General features: G+C 47.7%; 1 protein-coding gene across 1 annotated transcript in view; it reads right to left on the bottom strand.

Annotated features, from left to right (window-relative positions):
• Nucleotides 1-19,551, bottom strand: part of si:ch211-266k8.4 (carabin) — a 94,770-nt gene that overhangs the window by 7,777 nt on the left and 67,442 nt on the right. The window contains exons 13-14 of the mRNA XM_061222661.1: nt 13,444-13,556; nt 6,993-7,181 (exon numbers count right to left, since the gene is read on the bottom strand). Of these exons, the coding sequence (XP_061078645.1) occupies nt 6,993-7,181; nt 13,444-13,556 (302 nt within the window). The remainder of the gene's footprint in view (nt 1-6,992; nt 7,182-13,443; nt 13,557-19,551) is intronic.

Genomic DNA, 19,551 nt, shown 5'->3' with positions numbered 1-19,551 from the left:
AGTCCACCATGTTCCTAGTATTAGAGAGTCAACCATGTTCCTAGTATTGCAGTAGTGCATTCCCATCATAAATCTGAAGCATTTGACAGTTCTGCCAAAAATGCATTACCGGTACATTCAGCTGTATACATATAGCTGAGCTCAGTGTAGAAATGCATGAGAGAGAGATGCAAAATACACACCCAAGGAAGATTCAACATCTTTCTGCAAGACGATGATCCCACACATTCCTCAAAACCAACCAATAAACTATTAACTGCCAACACAGTTTATAATAGCCACTTCTGCCTCGCGACTTGAACGTGATCAATAAATAGCGGTTTGGATTGAGAGGGCAGTCCACGAGCTCAGGCCAAAGGATCTGAAGCGCCTCGAAAGATTCTGCACGGCCATGTCGCCCAACATGTTTGCCATAAAACATTGAAAAGGGTTACTCAGGAGTGTTGTCCCTGTGAATGGAGAGGGTGCACAATGGCCTGAATGAGCTGACTAACTAAATGAACCCCCCCACTCCTGGTCTAAATCTCACATAACTCCTCAGCAGCTGATTACAACTCATCCCATCTGGTTTCTTGGGTCTGATTTGGCTGCTGATATTACGCAACCTGACCCGGAGTGGGGACTATTGCTTCACTGTGACGAAGCGCTAACGGTTAGCATGGCTCACAGCCACCCCACAGATGCAGAAACACTCGCGCTGCGATTGTCAGGAGAGACGCTGGGGGGGTCAGGTCTGTTTATCTCACCCCCTTCTCTGTGAACGTGCTAAAGTTGAAACCCCCTACCTGCACGCCATTGGCTGTGGCAATTTGAATAATTTTTCAACCAATGAGCTTGAATTATTGTACAGCTGTGCAATGTTCTGGTATAGAGTGACGGCCCGTCTACTGTATATTTTGAAACCAGAATTTAAGGACTATAAACACAGGCAGAGGGTGAGTCACCATATCAGTGAGCCTTTTTCAATGACAGGAAGGGATTTACAATGGTCTTGTAACAATGTTTTAACACAAAAATCTCAACTACTGAGCAACCAATTCAGACCAAAGAAATCAGGTGAGGTGAGCTCACTGTGTAATGAACTGCTTTCATTAGTCAATTAAGTGCTGAGTAACAACAAAAGCCAGCACACCCTGCGGCTCTCCAGGACCAGGAGTGAGGAACCCAGCACACCCTGCGGCTCTCCAGGACCAGTAGTGAGGACCCCAGCACACCCTGTGGCTCTCCAGGACCAGGAGTGAGGACCCCAGCACACCCTGCGGCTCTCCAGGACCAGGAGTGGGGACCCCAGCACACCCTGTGGCTCTCCAGGACCAGGAGCGAGGACTACTGCATGAGAATTACAATACACCCTCTGCCACCCCTGAGGGGAAACTTATTATTAGGTAAACCGGACAGTGAGTCTCAAAACAGGGAGACGTTCATCACCTCTGAAACACAGAAGTCTCTTGCACAGAGAGGTTTATGGACCTCCGACGGTCGGCCTGAATTTAAACAGAGCAGGGCTGCCATGACTATACCATGCGCTCAGCTTGGGACAGTGGTGGGAAAACACACGCAGAACATGGCCCCCCCCCCAAACTGGACCACAACGGACTGCCTGCACTCTTCACAGGAAGAGGGGAGCTGACCAGACCTGACCAAAGGAGGGCAGAGCAAAACCGCACGGCTCCGGGACGCAGAGACATAAAAACAAATCGGTTTCCCCGTCTGACCGCGCGATGCCGTGCTTAGACACGCTCAGCTGGAGAGGGGCCGTGGAAATGTATGAACACAAACGATAAACAAAAGACCACAAACCAGACGCATAAAAAAAACCTGTTCAGTCGCGCAAGACATTGTCTAACCGACTGCACCAACCGCGGTACACCGTGACTAATCGTTTCACGCATGAGCTAACGGAGGCACAGCCTACATCTGAGCATAAGCACATAGCAGGGCCAAATAATCAGCATCTGTCAACATCACGGTTAAACCAAAACAAACTTGTTCATTTATTTCAAAACAGAGCTCTGATATAGTAAAGTTGAGTCACAAAAATTCCCCACAAGCAAAAAAATATTTAAACATTTAAATGCAGTTCAATGCAAATCAGTGGGACCCAAAACAATTTTTTCTTTAAGTGTACAATTGGTAACCAAAAAAAGGTAAAAGTTTTCTAAGTTACAGAGTCTGAGTCATACTGTAAACCCCCCCAGACACAGGAAGGCACTTTTTTGGGGGAACTCCTGTTGATGGTGCGTCTGCTTACACCGATTCTTCTCAGTTTGGGAAGATTTGCATTTGGGGATTCTGGCTGGCAGGGCAGGAGCAGCACAGAGCAGTGCAGGAGTGAGGAGGTGTGAAATCTCAGGTCTCATTGACCAAACCTCTCAAGTCTCTGTAACCACTCTAAAATCTCCACCGCCCGAAAACGAAAAGGATCGAACGTGGTCCGCCAAAACTCCTCACACAGCTTCCTGTGAAAGCAATCAACTGATATCAGTTTAACCATTATGTCAAAGAGGCTGAGAAATCAAGACCATGTACATGAAGTAGCAAAGACCTACTCTACTGTACATGTTATTTTATTGAGATGAGATTTCAAGTGTTTTTTCACTATCCACTATAGGAGGATTTGGTCTTGGGCATTTAAAGACATTTTTTATTCTTTTAGTAACATGGCATTTAAGCTTCAGCAATCAGTGATGGACTCATGTAGTGGGTATCAGAGGTGAACTGAAGTGCATGAATATCCATACAATAGGGACATGCTGTCGCAGAGAATATTGTAAGCCAGGTCTGGAAACTCAGGTGAATCGGGTCAAAATGTTTATGTTCTCCTGCATATAACATGCCGCTCCGGATAAGACTAGCTGCTAAATCAATCAGCTGCTAAGCAAAGACAGCGGCCTGGCTTAGAAATGACATGCATTAGATGAAAAGCAAATCATTTTATTTTCTTGTTGTGACAGGATAGGAGCCGTGACATACATGTAAAAGCTGAAATCTAATTTAACTTTTCACTCAAAAAATTCTTCATAACCATATGAACACATCTTAAAGTATATACAGTATCCCAATTTTAAAAGAATAAAATTTTAATCCAAGATTTTTTCCATCCACTTCCTGGAAAACTAGATTTTATGTCATCGTGTACCAGTGGGCATATATGTCGCTGAAATTTCCGATTCCGCTCGACTCAATATCCTTTTCACACACTCACGCACATCCTCATCACATCCCCTCCTCAAATTAGTGCGGCTGTAACTTCCGTTTCAGCGTGTCTTTCAGCATACATTTGCATCGTAGGGTTCAATTGACACTTTTGCAACAACAGCGAAAGAAAGTGATTACATGGAGTCTTCGAGAAAAAAAAAACAAAAAAACACAAAATGACTTTCAAAGAGAGGTTAAACAGAGAGAAGAGCGCAGTGGCTTCCTGCGTTTTGGCAGTCTCATAAGCGCTCGTTGGGAATACACACAGGAGTACCAGAGGTTCCTGTGTTTCACTCTGGTGTGACTTCAGCTTCATCACTCAGCACAGCTAACGCCCCCATAACACCCCTGTTATGGGGGATGAGCATTGAGAGGGTTAAGTGACTAATTATATCAGTCATTACCACTTTTATCAAAGTGCTTAAGCCCCTAGGGAGTGTTTTTCAGACAAAGTGAAAGTCCAACCAGTCCAAAGACATGCAGGTTAGGGACTACAGATGAAAATGATCTCATTGGCTAACTGGCGCATTTACACTGATGTGGAAACTGAAAATGTTGATTAATGTGCACTGTCCCTGAAAAAAAAAAAAAATACAATAAAGAAATCTGCTGATGTCAAATTCTGGAGTCAGCCGCACGGTCACAAAGTTGAGGTAAATGTTTTTTGCTTGCGGAAGTCACAGTGGTCAAAAGAGGTGCTTTTGAACGGATTATCTGATAAGTTTGCTGCAGAGATGCAGAAAGCTCACAAGCGTAAACGCGTCCCACATCCTGGAGTGCGTCTCTTAGCATTGGCCCGCAGTTCGTAAATGCATTAAACTGGATATTAGAAAACCGTTTTTGCAATAGCCTGATTCAAACCTTCAACCCCTTAATAATAATACTAGTAATAGTAATAATAATAATAATAATAATAATAATAATTATTATTCCTTGCATTTATATACTCATACTCAAAGCACTTTACAGTGATGAGGGGGAAACTCGCTTCAACCACCACCAATGTGTAGCACCCACCTGTGTGATGCAATGGCAGCCATTTTGTGCCAGAACGCTCACCGCACACCAGCTGAGGTGGAGAGGGAGAGAACAGCCTCGGACAGCAGTTTCCCAGGTCAATGTGACGTTTTTTTGCATAGCTGCTATGACTCATCTGCGTTCTGAAGGCCAGAGCTGTGGTCCGGGGGGGGGGAGGGCTACGGCGTCACACACGGAGAGCCACTGGGCAGGAAGGGGAGGCGTTTACGAGGGCCGTGACATTTGGGAGCTGTCGTGGTCCGGCGCTCCTCTCCTCTGGGCTTTGCAGGACGGGTGTGTCACCGGGCGGGTTTGGGGGTTTGGGCTATTTTTACCCCCCCCTGGGGATGGAGCGCGCCCCTGAGCGCCACGGAGACGAAAGGTCGTGAAAACAACGGGGCGGATCGGAGGAGCGCTAACGGCAGAGGAGATGGAAACGATGCTGGACTGGAACAGAGTGTGTGTGTGTGTGTGTGTGAGAGTGTGTGTGTGTGTGTGTGTGAGAGTGTGTGTGTGTGTGTGTGAGTGTGTGTGTGTGTGTGTGAGTGCGTGCGTGTGTGTGTGAGTGTGTGCATGTGAGTGAGTGTGTGTATGTGTGTGAGTGTGTGCATGTGTGTGAGTGTGTGTGTGCGTGCGTGTGCGTGTGTGTGTGCGCGTGTGCGCATGTGTGCGCATGTGTGTGCGTGTGTGAGAGTGTGTGAGAGTGTGTGTGTGTGCGTGTGTGTGTGCGCATGTGTGTGCGTGTGTGTGCGTGCGTGTGTGTGCGCGCATGTGTGTGTGTGCGTGTGTGTGTGTGTGTGTGTGTGTGTGTGTGTGTGTGTGTGTGCGCGCGTGTGCGTGCGTGCGTGTGTGTGCGCGTGCTTGTGTGCGTGTGTGTGTGTGGGCGTGCGTGTGTGCGCGTGTGTGTGTGTGTGCGTGCGTGCGTAGCTTCAGATTTAAAACCCCTTTCGCTTTGTTTGTCTCAGGAGTGCCTTGCGTGTCAGGAAGTATTAGGTCTCTCTTCAGAGTGTAATTATTCTTTTTTTATCTCCCTGGAATGTGTCACTCTGGCTTTCTAAGCTGAAGCGGGAGGCCTCGCGGATGTGCCACTAATTAAGGCAGGAATTCCGCAGCGTTGCCTTTCATTAAGGGGGCCAATCAGGGAGGGGCAGGAGGACAGGGTCTGTGCCCCCGACAACCTGCACTCGAGGGGCCCAGAACCCACGCAACACCCTGTGGCCTCAGGACCCAGGACTGATCTCCGCCACAACCGCAGAACACCAACGCATGCCTGAGCGACAGCCGGGAGCCACCGCAGGGCTTCAGTAACAGACCTGCGGGGGGAGGGGCTGACACCGGCAGGCTCGTTAGGGCCTAACGAGCTGATAACACAACTCTCCAGAGAGTTAACCACATAGCTCCTCCCAATATTACTGTGGCTTGTCACAATCAAATCGGTTTGTCTCGGAAGCTCACCTCCGTGATGGTTTCTGATGAGACCGGAGGCAGGGAGAGTCGTACCTTACAGGTCTCTAACCTGCGGCACGTTAGAGGTCCTACGAATGCTTTTCCGAGGGCTCAGCACAATATCTATTAAGTTGTTCTGGCTGCACAACCATGACTTGCTGAAAAGTGATTTTTTTGTCACAGTCATGCTGCAGCCCATTTTGTCTTTTTTGAAACAAAATCTTTCCAAAAATATATACACAAATAAAGAAACTGAAACTTTCTTTATTTTTGAGACTGAATTAATAAAGACAAAACAAAATGAGAAATGCATCTGTGCATTATGAAGTGAATGCTCCCATATTTGTAGCAGAATAATGTTTTATTATCTTAATTACATTGTCTGACTAATGAGCAGACGTGGGGTGCTTATTTCCTTTGTACTCATTTCCTCGTATAAGGAATCAGTAATCTGTTAGCGTGATTAATAATCCAGGAGAAACCAATTAAATGGAGTGCACAGATCACACTGATCATTTTAAAAGAAATGCAGCAAGCCTCACTACACTACATCAAAACTATGTCTTCGAGCCGAAAACAAATTATCCCACTGTCAAACAGACCCGTATTAAAAGGAAATGAATAACTTCCTTTCTAAAGTAAGAAGGCGCATCATTAAACCTCAAACAGAAGAAGCAACAAATGAAAAGATTCCAAGCAATACAGTTTAACTGTTTAATAATAATAATACCTTTCATTGATTTACTGCTTTTCAGAGCAGCCGGTGACTCAAAGCGCTTTACATTGATGAGGGGGAAACTGTCCTCAACCACCACCAATGTGTAGCACCCACCTGTGTGATGCAACGGCAGCCATTTTGTGCCAGAATGCTCACCACACACCAGCTGAGGTTGAGAGGGAGAGACCTTTTCTTCACCAATGAAATCAGGAAATGATTAGGTGGCAGGTTGAGACAGGATGCAGGGGAACCCCCATTGTGACTCTTTGGCCCTATCTTCCAGCTGGTGCCTGGCGTGTTGTGAGCTGACGTGCTGTTGATTTTGCCTTTTTCTGGACGATCCCGATGCCTCTGGTAATTTTGGGACTTGTGACACGCCTAAGTGGGAGGAGAGCCGCTGCTCTGGTTGTGTCAGTCAAGAGTGAGCGGCTCATTGTCAGTTTGTGTCATGAAGCTTATTGCAATATTCTGGCCAGACCGGTCCACATTTCACCCTCAACCCAGAGTCGCAGCCCAGTCTATGGCATGCTGGTCATTCCTGGGCCTAGCTGCTGAAAATGATTGGCTGGCATAAATTAAATGTTATGCGGGGTTGTGACGTGTCGGTATTTACCTGACGGGCGATGTCCGTGGCGAGTCGTTTATGTCGGGGGGCGGGGTGCTGGGGCCGGGGGCCGGGGCGGGGCGGGTCCCGGAGCGGAGCAGGCGCAGGGACCTGCCCCTCGGGGGGTGATGGCTGCCCCTGCGCCGGGCCACCCGCCCCACAGGACCCGAGCTCCTCCTCTTCAGAGCTGCCTCCGTCCTGCAGAGAGCAGAGCACAGTGCAGCTGACCTGGGATCAGTCTTTCAGTGCGCTCATACAGCTGACCTGGGATCAGTCTTACAGTGTGCTCATACAGCTGACCTGGGATCAGTCTTACAGTGCGCTCATACAGCTGACCTGGGATCAGTCTTAGTGCACTCATACAGCTGACCTGGGATCAGTCTTACAGTGTGCTCATACAGCTGACCTGGGATCAGTCTTACAGTGCGCTCATACAGCTGACCTGGGATCAGTCTTACAGTGCGCTCATACAGCTGACCTGGGATCAGTCTTACAGTGCACTCATACAGCTCATCTGGGATCAGTCTTACAGTGCACTCAAACAGCTCATCTGGGTTCAGTCTTACAGTGCACTCATACAGCTGATCTGGGTTCAGTTTTACAGTGCAGTCATACAGCTGATCTGGGTTCAGTCAATATCAGTGGTTGTCAACCTTCTTGTCTTCCGGCCCTCAGTGTCCATGGAAATATTACAGCCCCCCACCCCACAGGAAACAATATAACCCATCTACCTGCCATCATCATGACTCCACCTGTACACACTCAATTAGTCAATGCAGTTCATCAGGCTTATCCCAATTTACCTCATAAAAGCATAAGTGATTTAAATAAATTGGGCAAGACACTCATTAAATAATATTGCATCATAACAAATAAAATGAACAATGTACAAAACTGCAACATTCAACTCTAAACTGGCCCCTTATTTCTCTCTTCAATTATTAATGCCCACTATACTACTGTCCATATTCTCAAGGTGGTTTGATTTCCTTTTGGCCCATTTATCTTCATGCGTCTTACTTTTCTTGAACCCTTTCACTTGCAGGCATAATCCTGGTCTCTTCTGAAAGATAACCCTTGGGGGTTTGTTTATCAGGAGAAGAATTGGTATAAATATTATGAAAACAAAGTTACAGAAACTCAAGCACAGTGGAAGTGAAATATTTCTTCCCCCACAAGGATTTTTTGTTAAGTGGAAATGGATGCTTGTGGCTGTGCCTGGTGGGCTTAGAAACAATGGAGCAACAGTGACAACACTGGACAAATCGCCTTTCAAATTCAACAATATCACCAAAACTTAGCATTCTTATTGTTGTAAGCTAAGTCTAGGCAGGTTTCCAAAAAGGTCATTTGAATTCTCCAAAAGAATCCATGGTAACCAAATGATATTATATTATTGTGATATTATTGTCACACACACACAGGCTGATACACACGTGCACACAGGCACACACATGCACACACATAAAGACAAGATTAGCTAGAACATGAAAACAAAGCCTGCTCTCCTCTATCCAGGTATGACATACTCCCTCCCACAGAGTTTAATCTGCGGGTGTGAAGCCTAGCCAAGCCCGCCTGAGGCTGCTCTCATGTAGGCCACATAAACGGTGGGGCTGGTTTCTCCTCGGGCCTGTTGGCTGGGAGCAGGGAGAGCCACCTGCAGTCCTGGAGCTCCTCCTCTGACAGTGCACCCAGCCTACCTCCCCAGCTCTCACAGGGCGGGGGGCAGGACAGGGGGCCAGAGGGCAAGGCTGTGAACCCACACAGGCCTACAGGCTTCTAACGGGGCTTTGGTGAAGCCGTTCTAACCATACAGCAGGGCTGCCCAGCCCTGTTCCTGTAGATTTACCGTCCTGTAGGTTTTCATGTCAACCACAACAGAGAACGCCTCATTTAACTCCCAGGGATCTGGTTCAGCTGCTAATCAGTATAAGCGGGTGCAGCAGTTGAACAGGGTTGGGCAGCCGCGCTGTAGAGTAACCCGTCTCCCGTAAGGTTCACCCGTCTCCGCTGGCTGGAATCCGATACATGGTGACGGAGCTCACCGGAATGAACAGAAACGGTATTCAGCGCTCTGCTCAAAAAACGGGACAGTACGGGACTCAACAGATTCCCCCGGTCAGCCGAGGGTTCGATCCAGTGCCGCGACACATTCTGAGTTGTGATACCCGCTCTGCTTTCTACCTGTATGAGTGAAGCAAAAATCCAAAAGGAGGGCGGACTATCAGCTCTTAAATTACAAATAAAAAAGTGCTCCAAACTGGTCAACACTCCAGGGATAAGCATTGGAGGCCAGACAGTGGGGCCACAGGGAAATGTGCACATTCATACTGTCCCCAATAACAACGGGATCCAATTCAGCCCTGTGCCCAGGCAGTTGGCATGGCAATGGTGAATCACTGCACGACATATGCACACAGACAGACAGACATACATAAACATGCACACACGACACATCCTCTGCACCTGGCTGTCTCTACAGTACTAAGAGTAAGCACTGTCTCTGCTCTGCTGTGTCAGCAGGCTTTTACCCAATGAGAACTCCTCAAGTAAAATAACTCCAGCTGACGCATTGGTTTATGGAACACCTGCATCACCCAAAAAAAAAAAAAAAAAAAAAAAAAAACCCCCCCAGAAAGTTCAGGAACAAAGAAAGGTTGCACATAGTAATTTCCTAGTTTCTTGGACTCTTTGTTGCCACATACCATTAGCATTACTCTAATCCTGCACTTGTGGTCAATGGTTCAGAACTCCCAGTAACCTGCCATGGGGCCGTTAACCAGACCCATGGGGCACGCCGGCAGCTCCAGTCATTTTCCCCACTAGCCTCTGGGGGATCAGCACAGTCATTTTCCCCACTAGCCTCTGGGGGATCAGCACAGTCATTTTCCCCACTAGCCTCTGGGGGATCAGCACCTCGTTGAAAAGCAAACGGGGCCTGCGTCAACCGAGCGAAACGTCAGTTCGACTCCTCGCTCCCCTGATCTCACTCCCCTGACCTCGCTCCCCTGATCTCGCACCACGTTACAATCACCCGGCCGGCGACCCCGCATGACCTGGCGGTCGTTCCAGCAATTTCAGCCACTTGACACTCCCAAGCAAACTGCGAGGAATGAGAGGCATGTACCTGCTTCTGGAGGGGCACTGCAAGCGCTCTGTCTCTGGGCAGAGACGTGTGACATGTCTGTCTCGTGACAGCCTCGAGGTCTGCCAACAGGAAGAGAGCTGGTCCAAATTCAGGTCTCCCGTAAGTGCCTACCAGTAATTATTGGGAGGCCGTGGCAGAGAAAGAGATGCATTCTTGAAATGACTCCATACCTGTCCGACATTTTTTGAGAAGTAGTCCATTGAAAAGAAATGGGCTTGTATCTTACTGTATGTATATGGAATGTAAGAACAATGACACAATAGTTTGTGTATCAGTATCAGTTTTGGCATACGTGTGCTTTGGTTAGTATGTGTGTGTGTGTGTGTGTGTGTGTGTGTGTGTGTGTGTGCATGCGTGCGTGCGTCTGTGTGTGTGTGTGTGTGTGTGTGTGCGTGCTTCTGTGTGCGTGTGTGCGTGTGTTTGCCTGTGTGTTTGCCTGTGTGTGTGTCTGTGTGTGTGTGTGTATGTGCATCTGTGTGTGTGTGTGTGCGTATGTGCATCTGTGTGTGTGTCTGTGTGTGTCTGTGTGCGTGTAAGTTTGTGTGTGTCTGTGTGTGCATGCGTATATCTGCATTATTCTGTGGGCCTGTGTGCAAGTGTGTTAAGTTGTGGGCATTAGCATTAGTGTATGAGCAGCATGTCAGCACCATGATACACACTGTTACACAGAAAAGGCCTGTTCCTCCCAAACATCTCCGTTCTGGCCCCGGCGCGTATCGCTCTGGTTTAGACGTGGGCCTGGGGAGTTAATGTCCCCACCTGCCTGCAACCCTCCCTCCCTACGCCTCTGACAGCAGGCCCCGGGGCCCCGCGGATGGGCCCGTCTCCCTGAGTGGCGGGCCGTGTGCAGATGCTCAGCGAGACGGTATCATGACGCCCGATTCGCCGTGTTCTCCGCCGGCCCCGCGGGGGCAGTGCTCCTGCCACGGCAGAGACTCCCGCCGGCCGATCTCAGGTCAGTTTAGGCTCTCATCTCCCTCTGAGGCCAAGCCCACAGAAACAGGATTTGCACCACGGGCTGCGCTCCCCGGACCGGAATCAAGCGGTTCTGTCGTCCGAGCTCTGAGCGTGGGTCTGCCACTATTCGCTCATGCCGTCGGTGTTCAAAGCCAGCCGGACGAGAAACCAAATTTAAGGACCTTGAAATGTATATCCCAGAACATAACACGAGAACACTACCAAGAACTGATTGTTTATGTAGAGCCAATACAATTATGAAACTTTGTTTCTTTCTTATTCAAGAATATGTTTTTCATTTAATAATATACATCAAAAAGTGTGAAAGTATTTATTGAGGGTCAAAAATGGTTAGTACTTAGTACTGTCCACCTTTCACCTGCTTGGCATTGATCCCATGTGCAACTACTCATCTCCCAGTTTCCACCTTCCACTTTCTCAACCCCGACAGTGGATGATCTGCTGACGTTCCTCGATGTCTGTCCCTTTTCCCTCTTCAGCTACTCCTACTGATGTTGGCTTGGGTTCAGGTCCGGTGACTGCGGTGGGAATGCCAGCCTAATAAGCTCTCCTTGTTTTCAATAATGTATTCTTGAATAAGAAGTGCAATTGGAGCATCACAATTACTCCTTCGTAAATAATGGATACAACCAGGACTTGGTAGTGTCTAGTACAACAAGCCCAACAAAGGTTGTATTACAACCCTAACTTTGTATTACAACTGCCATGGTATATTGACTTCTTGGCCCCCTCCCTCCAACCCCCCCCACCCTTTTTTTAATTAAGCATGTCCTACATGTGGATGAATTATAGATGATAACATTGTGTCAGGAGATGGCAATCGGACACACCGTGGTAGCTCCACCTGTTAGACAGGGATGGGGGCCATGGGAACCGTTTACAGATGGGGGTGGGATCAATTATCCCCACCAATTACACTCCGCGCTTTTCCTCCACAGCACAGAGAGGGGATTAGGTGGATTAGCTATCCCTTACACAAAAGAACACGAAAACGTCTGGGTGCTTCTCAGACGCACTGTCTGCCTCTGGATAAGCAAGGGACAAAAGCTGTTCTAGAGAAGGGGCACAATATTCTGCTGTTGAAAAGAGAGGCACAGAATGGCCGCTCAGGGTAAGCGAGGCACAGAATGGCCGCTCAGGACAAGAGAGGCACAGAATGGTCACTCAGGGTAAGCGAGGCACAGAATGGCCGCCCAGGACAAGAGAGGCACAGAATGGCCACTCAGGGAAAGAGAGGCACAGAATGGCCGCTCTGCTTGGACACTAAGGCTATTGCAAGTGACACTTTCCTCTTGAAACAGGCCTCTGTAAGTCCACCTTTTTTTTCTGGGGTTCCTTCATCCTGCATTCTGGCAGCATGGGCGATGCGCACCGTCCCCCACAGAAACTCCGAAAAAGAAGGGAGCCCCCTCTGTTAGATGAGGTAGTCATCTCACCAGTCATCAGTGAAATCAGTCAGGGCGGCTGCCACAAGAACATTTTCCATACATTTTTACAATAAAGAATCAGCAAGCATTGATCTTTTCAGTTGTGCTTGAAAATAAATGGAAAATGAAGGAGTTGGAGAGAAAGAAAACATTTGAAAACACCTGAGAGACAAACACACCCACACACACACACACACACACACACACATATACATACACACATAGACAGGCAGACACACAAGCACACACACACACAAGCACACGTGCCCACACGCAGGCACGCACGCACACACCTATTATAAAAATGTCAGATGGCTTAGAGCTATTTCCCAGGGTTGGGATGAAGAGCTAAAGTAAGAATCAGAACAAGATGGAGCAGAAAGACAGACTCCATAAATTGTATGAGTAATGATATGCAATGCCCTACTTTCCAGCGTGCCTATAGATGTGCCTCAACCCTCAACTTCAAACAGAAGAGCACTTTGGCATTAAACAGCAAACATTACTAATATGCCATACTGCTAAATACAAGATTTAGGACTGTCTGACAATGCTGTTCCCTTCAGCAAATGTCTTCACCCGCATTTTCAAGAATATGCCAGCTAGTTTATTGCCCTTTCTCAGAGGTGTAAAATCCCGGTTCAGAAAGTAAAGGTCCTCCTCAGTATTTTGTTCCGACCATCTGGATTTTGTAATTAGCACAATTCTTCAAACCAGGAAGTAGAACTAATTCATCAAATCAGCTGGCTGAGTTCACGGGTGGAGGAAACACACGGCAGGACTTCAGACCCCAGGACTTTCCACCCCTGCCCTTTCTGATGCTGGGAGCAGGGGTGACTGCAGGTTTTTTGAGTGTAAAGTGAGTGTAAAAGCGTACATCACTGCGTGAAACGCCTGCGCCTACCCTGCGTCTGTCTCCCCTCCGTCCGCATCCTGAGAGGGGAGCGCAGCCTTCCTGCTTCGCCCCGCCGCAGAGCGCTGGAACGTCCCCTTCTGGCTCTTCTTCCGAGACCTTATCTGGTAGGGAAAGGTGGAAGAACAACACAGGTCACACAGGTGCACAAAGGAAGTGTGGAGACCCACCAGTGTACAGGAAAAACTATGGAGACAGACCAGTGTAGAGGGTAACTATGGAGACAGACCAGTGTAGAGGGTAACTATGGAGACAGACCAGTGTAGAGGGTAACTATGGAGATAGACCAGTGTAGAGGGTAACTATGGAGATAGACCAGTGTAGAGGGGAAACCAAAACTATGGAGACAGACCAGTGTAGAGGGTAACTCTAAAGACAGACCAGTGTAGAGGGGAAACCAAAACTATGGAGACAGACCAGTGTAGAGGGTAACTATGGAGACAGACCAGTGTAGAGGGTAACTATGGGGACAGACCAGTGTAGAGGGTAACTATGGAGACAGACCAGTGTAGAGGGTAACTATGGAGACAGACCAGTGTAGAGGGGAACTTTGGTGACATACTAATGTACAAGGGAAACCCATGTGATTGGTCACCATGCGGTTTGGCTAAAGCCTCAAACTGACCACTACATAGCTGGCACGGCCACCAAACTACCATTTTCTGGCTCATAATACCAGTGGGAGGTAATGACAAATGCCATTTTCCTTGCTATGTGGATAAGGGAGTTATATGTGCTATAAAAAGACTGAAAGTATTGAAAAGCACAGTCCCCAAATAAATCCACACAATCCGTATAAAAAAAATTAAACAAGCTGTTTGGAGTTCTGTGAACTTATGACATCACAACAGTGTGCTTGTTTGCTTCAGCGTGACCCATCTTGTAGCCGGAAGAGACCCAATTGCTCCGCACAGGCGGTGTTCAGTTTGTTGGAGCTAGCCAGCCAATCAGAACAGAGGTTCACTGATGAAGGCACAGTCACTAAAACAGCCTGTTCTTGGAAAAGCTCATGAGAGGTACTGATGAATGGAAATGTAAAAGTAGATAGAGATTGTTTTTGGTACTTAAAACCACACAAACGCCTTCTTATGGATATCAGGACCTAAAATAAAACACTGGGAAGAGGTACAATATGGGACCTTTAAAGGGCACATTACTTTGCCAGTGCCCCAAGAAAGTATGAAAATGAAAAAGCCATAGAATATTTAAAGTGGAAGCAATCCAAAAATCTGCAACCCCAATAAACTGTATAAAAAACATATATGGAAAAAATACTGCAGAGATTCTAACACACTACCTTTTTAATATAAAATGCACAAAAAAGAAACCCCATTCAGTACCAGAAATACTGTGCACAGAAAAACAGAAACTCTCTCTTCCCGTCTGTCTGCAGTAAGCTGCAAAGCTGGAACAAGTCAACAACCTCTCTACCAAGGCCAAAATTCCTCACACTGAGCTGGTAATTACAGTGCAAATACCTCACATTTCCAACATGTTTTCACCTCTCATATTAGCCATCGATTCCTGGCTATGTGGATTATAAACTGTAGGTGCCCAAGAAAATGTGGTTTCTTAGGCTGCGACCTCAATAATTTGTATAAAAAAGATATATGAAAAACTACTGCAGAGATTCTAACACACTACCTTTTTAATATACAGCGCACAAAAAAAAGAAACACCATTCAGTACCTGAAATACTGTGGGGGAATAAAAATAAAAATAAAAAATAAAACCCAAATGAATTTCTTTGGGGGAGGGGGGTGTGTTTACAGTGATTCCAGCATGTTACCAATCTTTTCATACCAAAACAAAAAAAAAAACACTTAAATTTACAAAAACACAGAGGCCCTATCTGTTTCTCCATGGTGACGGCCGCAAAGCCCACCTCTGACCTTTCACCTTCCATCCACCCACAGCCCACCATGACTAAGAGGAAAAAAACCACCTTCTGTAATTTCACACCAGGGCACAGCACTTGTTAAGAGCCAGGGGAGTGTGAAAAATTCATTTACGGACCGGCAAATGAGCTTTAGCCTTATTAGCAGAGTCAGAAGCCTGGCTGTTTCCGCACTTGCTTTAGCGTAGCCGCAGCGAGACTGACAGCTCATTCGGCTGCTGCGGGCACGACTCGCCACCTTGTTTAAATACGGTCTGATAAACATGCAGCTTCCATCCCGGCTCATCAGATACAGAGCACGTCTGCCTTGCGCATATGCCCCCTTTGAGAAAACGGAAATGTGGTCAGTCGCGGCATACCATTTAACAGATAGAAACCTTTTTAAAAAAAGACCAATGATAACACTTGCGTTCAGGTTTCAGTGCTCCTTGAAAAAAGGAGAATGCGATCTTTTTGTAGCTTTAATAAGCTATTCCAAATGCCGCAGCTACGCTAAGAACCGGCGCGCTGGCTGAGGGCGCCATCTCAATGAGAGGAGGAGGAGGAAACAGAACACCCACGCTCCCACAGGGCGGCCATGACGGCTCCATATCTGGGTGGGTGACTCCTATTGTCCACTCCTTAAAGTGAAACCTCCTCGAAAGTGAAACGTGTTGAGCTCCAACACGTTTCTCATGTCACTGAATTTGCCCTTTCCGCGAGACGTTTGCCCTGTTCTCGGGAGTTCCCACGCTTTTTTCTTCCGACTCTGCATCGTCGACCGGGGCAACAAAGGCGATAAATCAGGCAAACGGCCTCCCACGGGCCGGGGGGCTCCTTTGTGGGCCGATATTTACAGACCACAGCCAGGACCCGGGAGCGCCCGCATTAAGGGCCGTCTTTTGAGCGCCTGGAAATGGGTTTTAGCACCATGAGAGAACATCTGGAGCCGAACGCGTGCGACTCCTCCCGGGAGGTCGAGGGAATGCTCTCTCCCCTTCACCGCCACGCTGGCCCCGGGACGCTGGTCAGGGGGTCGCGACCTGCCGTTGGCGTGTAACAAACACACTGCGTCTCACGGTGGCCATTAGCGAGCCTAATCACCAGAAGGAATGGCTGTCCTCTCCTGTACCACTGTTGATAAGTAGGCGTCGTATTTCCTGGATTCTTTAGGCGTTCTGGGAGATGCTAACGGGGGGATGTTGGCCGAGGGGGAGATGGGAGCTGGGCATGTGCAAGGTTCTCACACGGTCCATCCCTCTCCCACCCTCACGCTTCTCCTCACTTTCTATTCTCAAAGCCCCTGCTGACACAGGCCACAAAGACTAACGCAGATTTTGTACAAGCTCAGGTCTGGAAAACCTCCTAATTAGAAATGTAGAACAGTAATTTAGGTCTCGAACAGTCAGAAGTCTCTTATGACCGCCCGTTGACTTGTTGTTCCGTTGTTATACTGTTGCCCAATTGTTAAACTGTTATACTGTTGCCCACTTATATGTTTTCAAGTGTACAGTGTGTTGAGACTTTAACACACACTTTAAATAAATGACAACTTGACGCAAAAGACACCCCCATCGACACTATTGCACAATTTGCCTTGACAGGTGTCGTCTCGGTTGCCAGGCGGAGACGTGCATGGGAACCACTTGTCCCTGGCAGGAAGCAGGCATGTGGGCTTGGACGCACTTCAGATGGGAAGCCGGCAGCGAAACCCAATGCGAGAAATTATCTGATGGGAGAAAGGCCCTGGCGGCCATGTTCCCCTCCCCAGAAGGCCGTGGATACAGGTCACCGAAACCAAAGCCTGCCATTTCTTACCATGCTACTTTGTGAAATGTTCCTTAATGCGACACCTTAAGGTAGGCCCGGGCGATATACGGCAAAACGATCATGGTGGTTTACTGTGTTTATTCTTTATTCTCTTTATTTTTACCTGATGCGGTGATGTGGAACAGCCTATAGCCTTGTAGTTAAGGTGCTCAAACTAGGACCTGGAAGTTACATTATTTTACATTATTGGCATTTGGCAGACGTTCTTATCCAGAGTGACGTACAGTGGATTAGACTAAGCAGGAGACAATCCTCCCCTGGAGCAATGCAGGGTTAAGGGCCTTGCTCAAGGACCCAACGGCTGTGCGGATCTTATGGTGGCTACACCGGGATTAGAAGCACCGACCTTGCATGTCCCAGTTCTTTACCTTAACCACTACGCTACAGGCCGCCCTACGGCACAAAGACATTCAGTGTGTGGTTGGTGGTTCAAGCCCCAGCGTAGCCACAATAAAATCAGTGCAGCTGCTGGGCCCTTGAGCAAGGCCCTTAACCTCACATTGCTCCAGGGGGGATTTCCCCCTGCTTAGGCTAATCAACTATACGTCACTGGATAGCGTCAGCTAAATAACTGTAATGTAATGTAAACTATTGGGTGCTAGGACAGTCGATAAGCAGCAAGCCCTTACAGCTTCCATGTGATTGACAGAAATGCATCACATGATCACAAATAAGCTGTACGCCCTTGCTGCTGATTGGCTATCTTGGAAACACCGAATAAATAACAGTGATGATGTTTTTTTCCCCTGAAGCGTTTCCCAGGGCGACTGAAGTTTGGGTGTTTACTTCTGCATCTGGTATAATCAAAGAGAAAAAGACAAAACAAAAGGCAAGGCATCACATGGTAGTGACAACTGTTATTGCATTCGATAATCATTGTGGCCACATATCGCCCAGCCCTACCTTAAGGCCAGTATCTGCTTCAACGAGCCCACAACAGCACAACAGCAAAACTGCACAGAAAAACTGAACATTACCGACAGGTTCGAGTAAAAGAAACGTTGGCTGGTTTTTCTGGGAGACGAGCGCACGAACGGCCCTTCCTGGGCGACGGGGAAGCAGAACGTTGGCGGCCAGAGGAGCCTGCTGTGCAGAATGTCTTTGTGCCACACTGATAGACGTCCCCCCTGTCCCTGCTGTGCATACAGAATGTCTATGTGCCACACTGATAGAGGTCCCCCCTGTCCCTGCTGACATCAGAGAGACAGTTCCCAGGGTCTCCTGCTGTGGAGGGAGGCTGCTCAGCCAAGCCTCTGACATCAGGAGACATCGAGCAGGCCTCCAGACTAGCTCTCTACACCAGGGATGGGCAAGGCGGGCCATACAAGTTTCTGGATATCAGGCCAACTTCTGTTCTTCATTATTTAATCAGCCCAACCTTTCATGTGATCTGTCATTTTTAACCACATTCCGTGAGATTTTATGACAGCAGCTGATAAATGCTCTTGTCTTGTAGCATTTTATTGTGGCCTAATTTGTGAATCAGTCATGGTGCATATGGCTAATTAAAGGATTTAGCCAGGTTAACTGGTGGCTGCAAAGTGCTTTATACAGACCCTGGTTCGTGCCCTTCAGGACTGGAGTTGCCCATCGCTGCTCTAAACACATTAGCTTATCATTAAAGGACGGCGGCTGAATGAAATGCAGTATGAATTTATATCTAAAAAAAAGAAAGTGACCCTTTATCTTTTATGTTTTGGATAAAAGGCTATAGGCTGCACTAATGCTTTAATTACTCAACCTGCCTACATCAGTGTTTGGTAAATAAACTCATGAGTACAGTACCGAGAACAATCTGCAGAGCAGGGGTCCCCATCTCTGGTCCTGGAGGACCACAGTCTCTGCTGGTCTTCATGATTGTGTTTGAAGAAGCGCTTAACATCCAATGGAAACAAGGTGTGCACAAGGTTCAGTCAAAAAGAGACTTAAATTAAGCACTTAAGTGCAGGAACACATCAAAAAGCAGCGAACACCACAACCCTTCAGGATCTGAGACTGACATCCAGAATATGTGGTTTTTTTGCTCACACTCAAGTTGACTGGCAACAAATGAATCAAGTTTTCACCGCATCAAAAATGATTTGCCCAGGCTACACTAAAATCCTTCACCGCCCCTCAAACACTCAAACACCGGGCAAAGAACAGGTCACGACCTCACATGTCTAAGTTCGCCCTGTTTAAATTCAACAAGGGGCGAAATGTTTTCAAACATAGTGCTTTGTTACGTCTCTCCAGCGGTTTATGCGCAGACGAGGATGCTGCAGGGAACGCGCTGACGCTGTCGGCGAGGGAGGAACGGCGAGGGCGATGGACAGGAACGGCAGGAAAGGACCTGAAACTCAACACTCACAAACCGCAGTGCCACCAGAAACTGGCACTTCAAATAAGTAAAC

This window comes from Conger conger, chromosome 15 (assembly GCF_963514075.1).
Source record: "Conger conger chromosome 15, fConCon1.1, whole genome shotgun sequence".
NCBI classification, from domain to species: domain Eukaryota; kingdom Metazoa; phylum Chordata; class Actinopteri; order Anguilliformes; family Congridae; genus Conger; species Conger conger.
The sequence above is the reverse complement of the archived record's forward strand: the minus strand, read 5'-3'. Positions and strand labels throughout refer to the sequence as shown.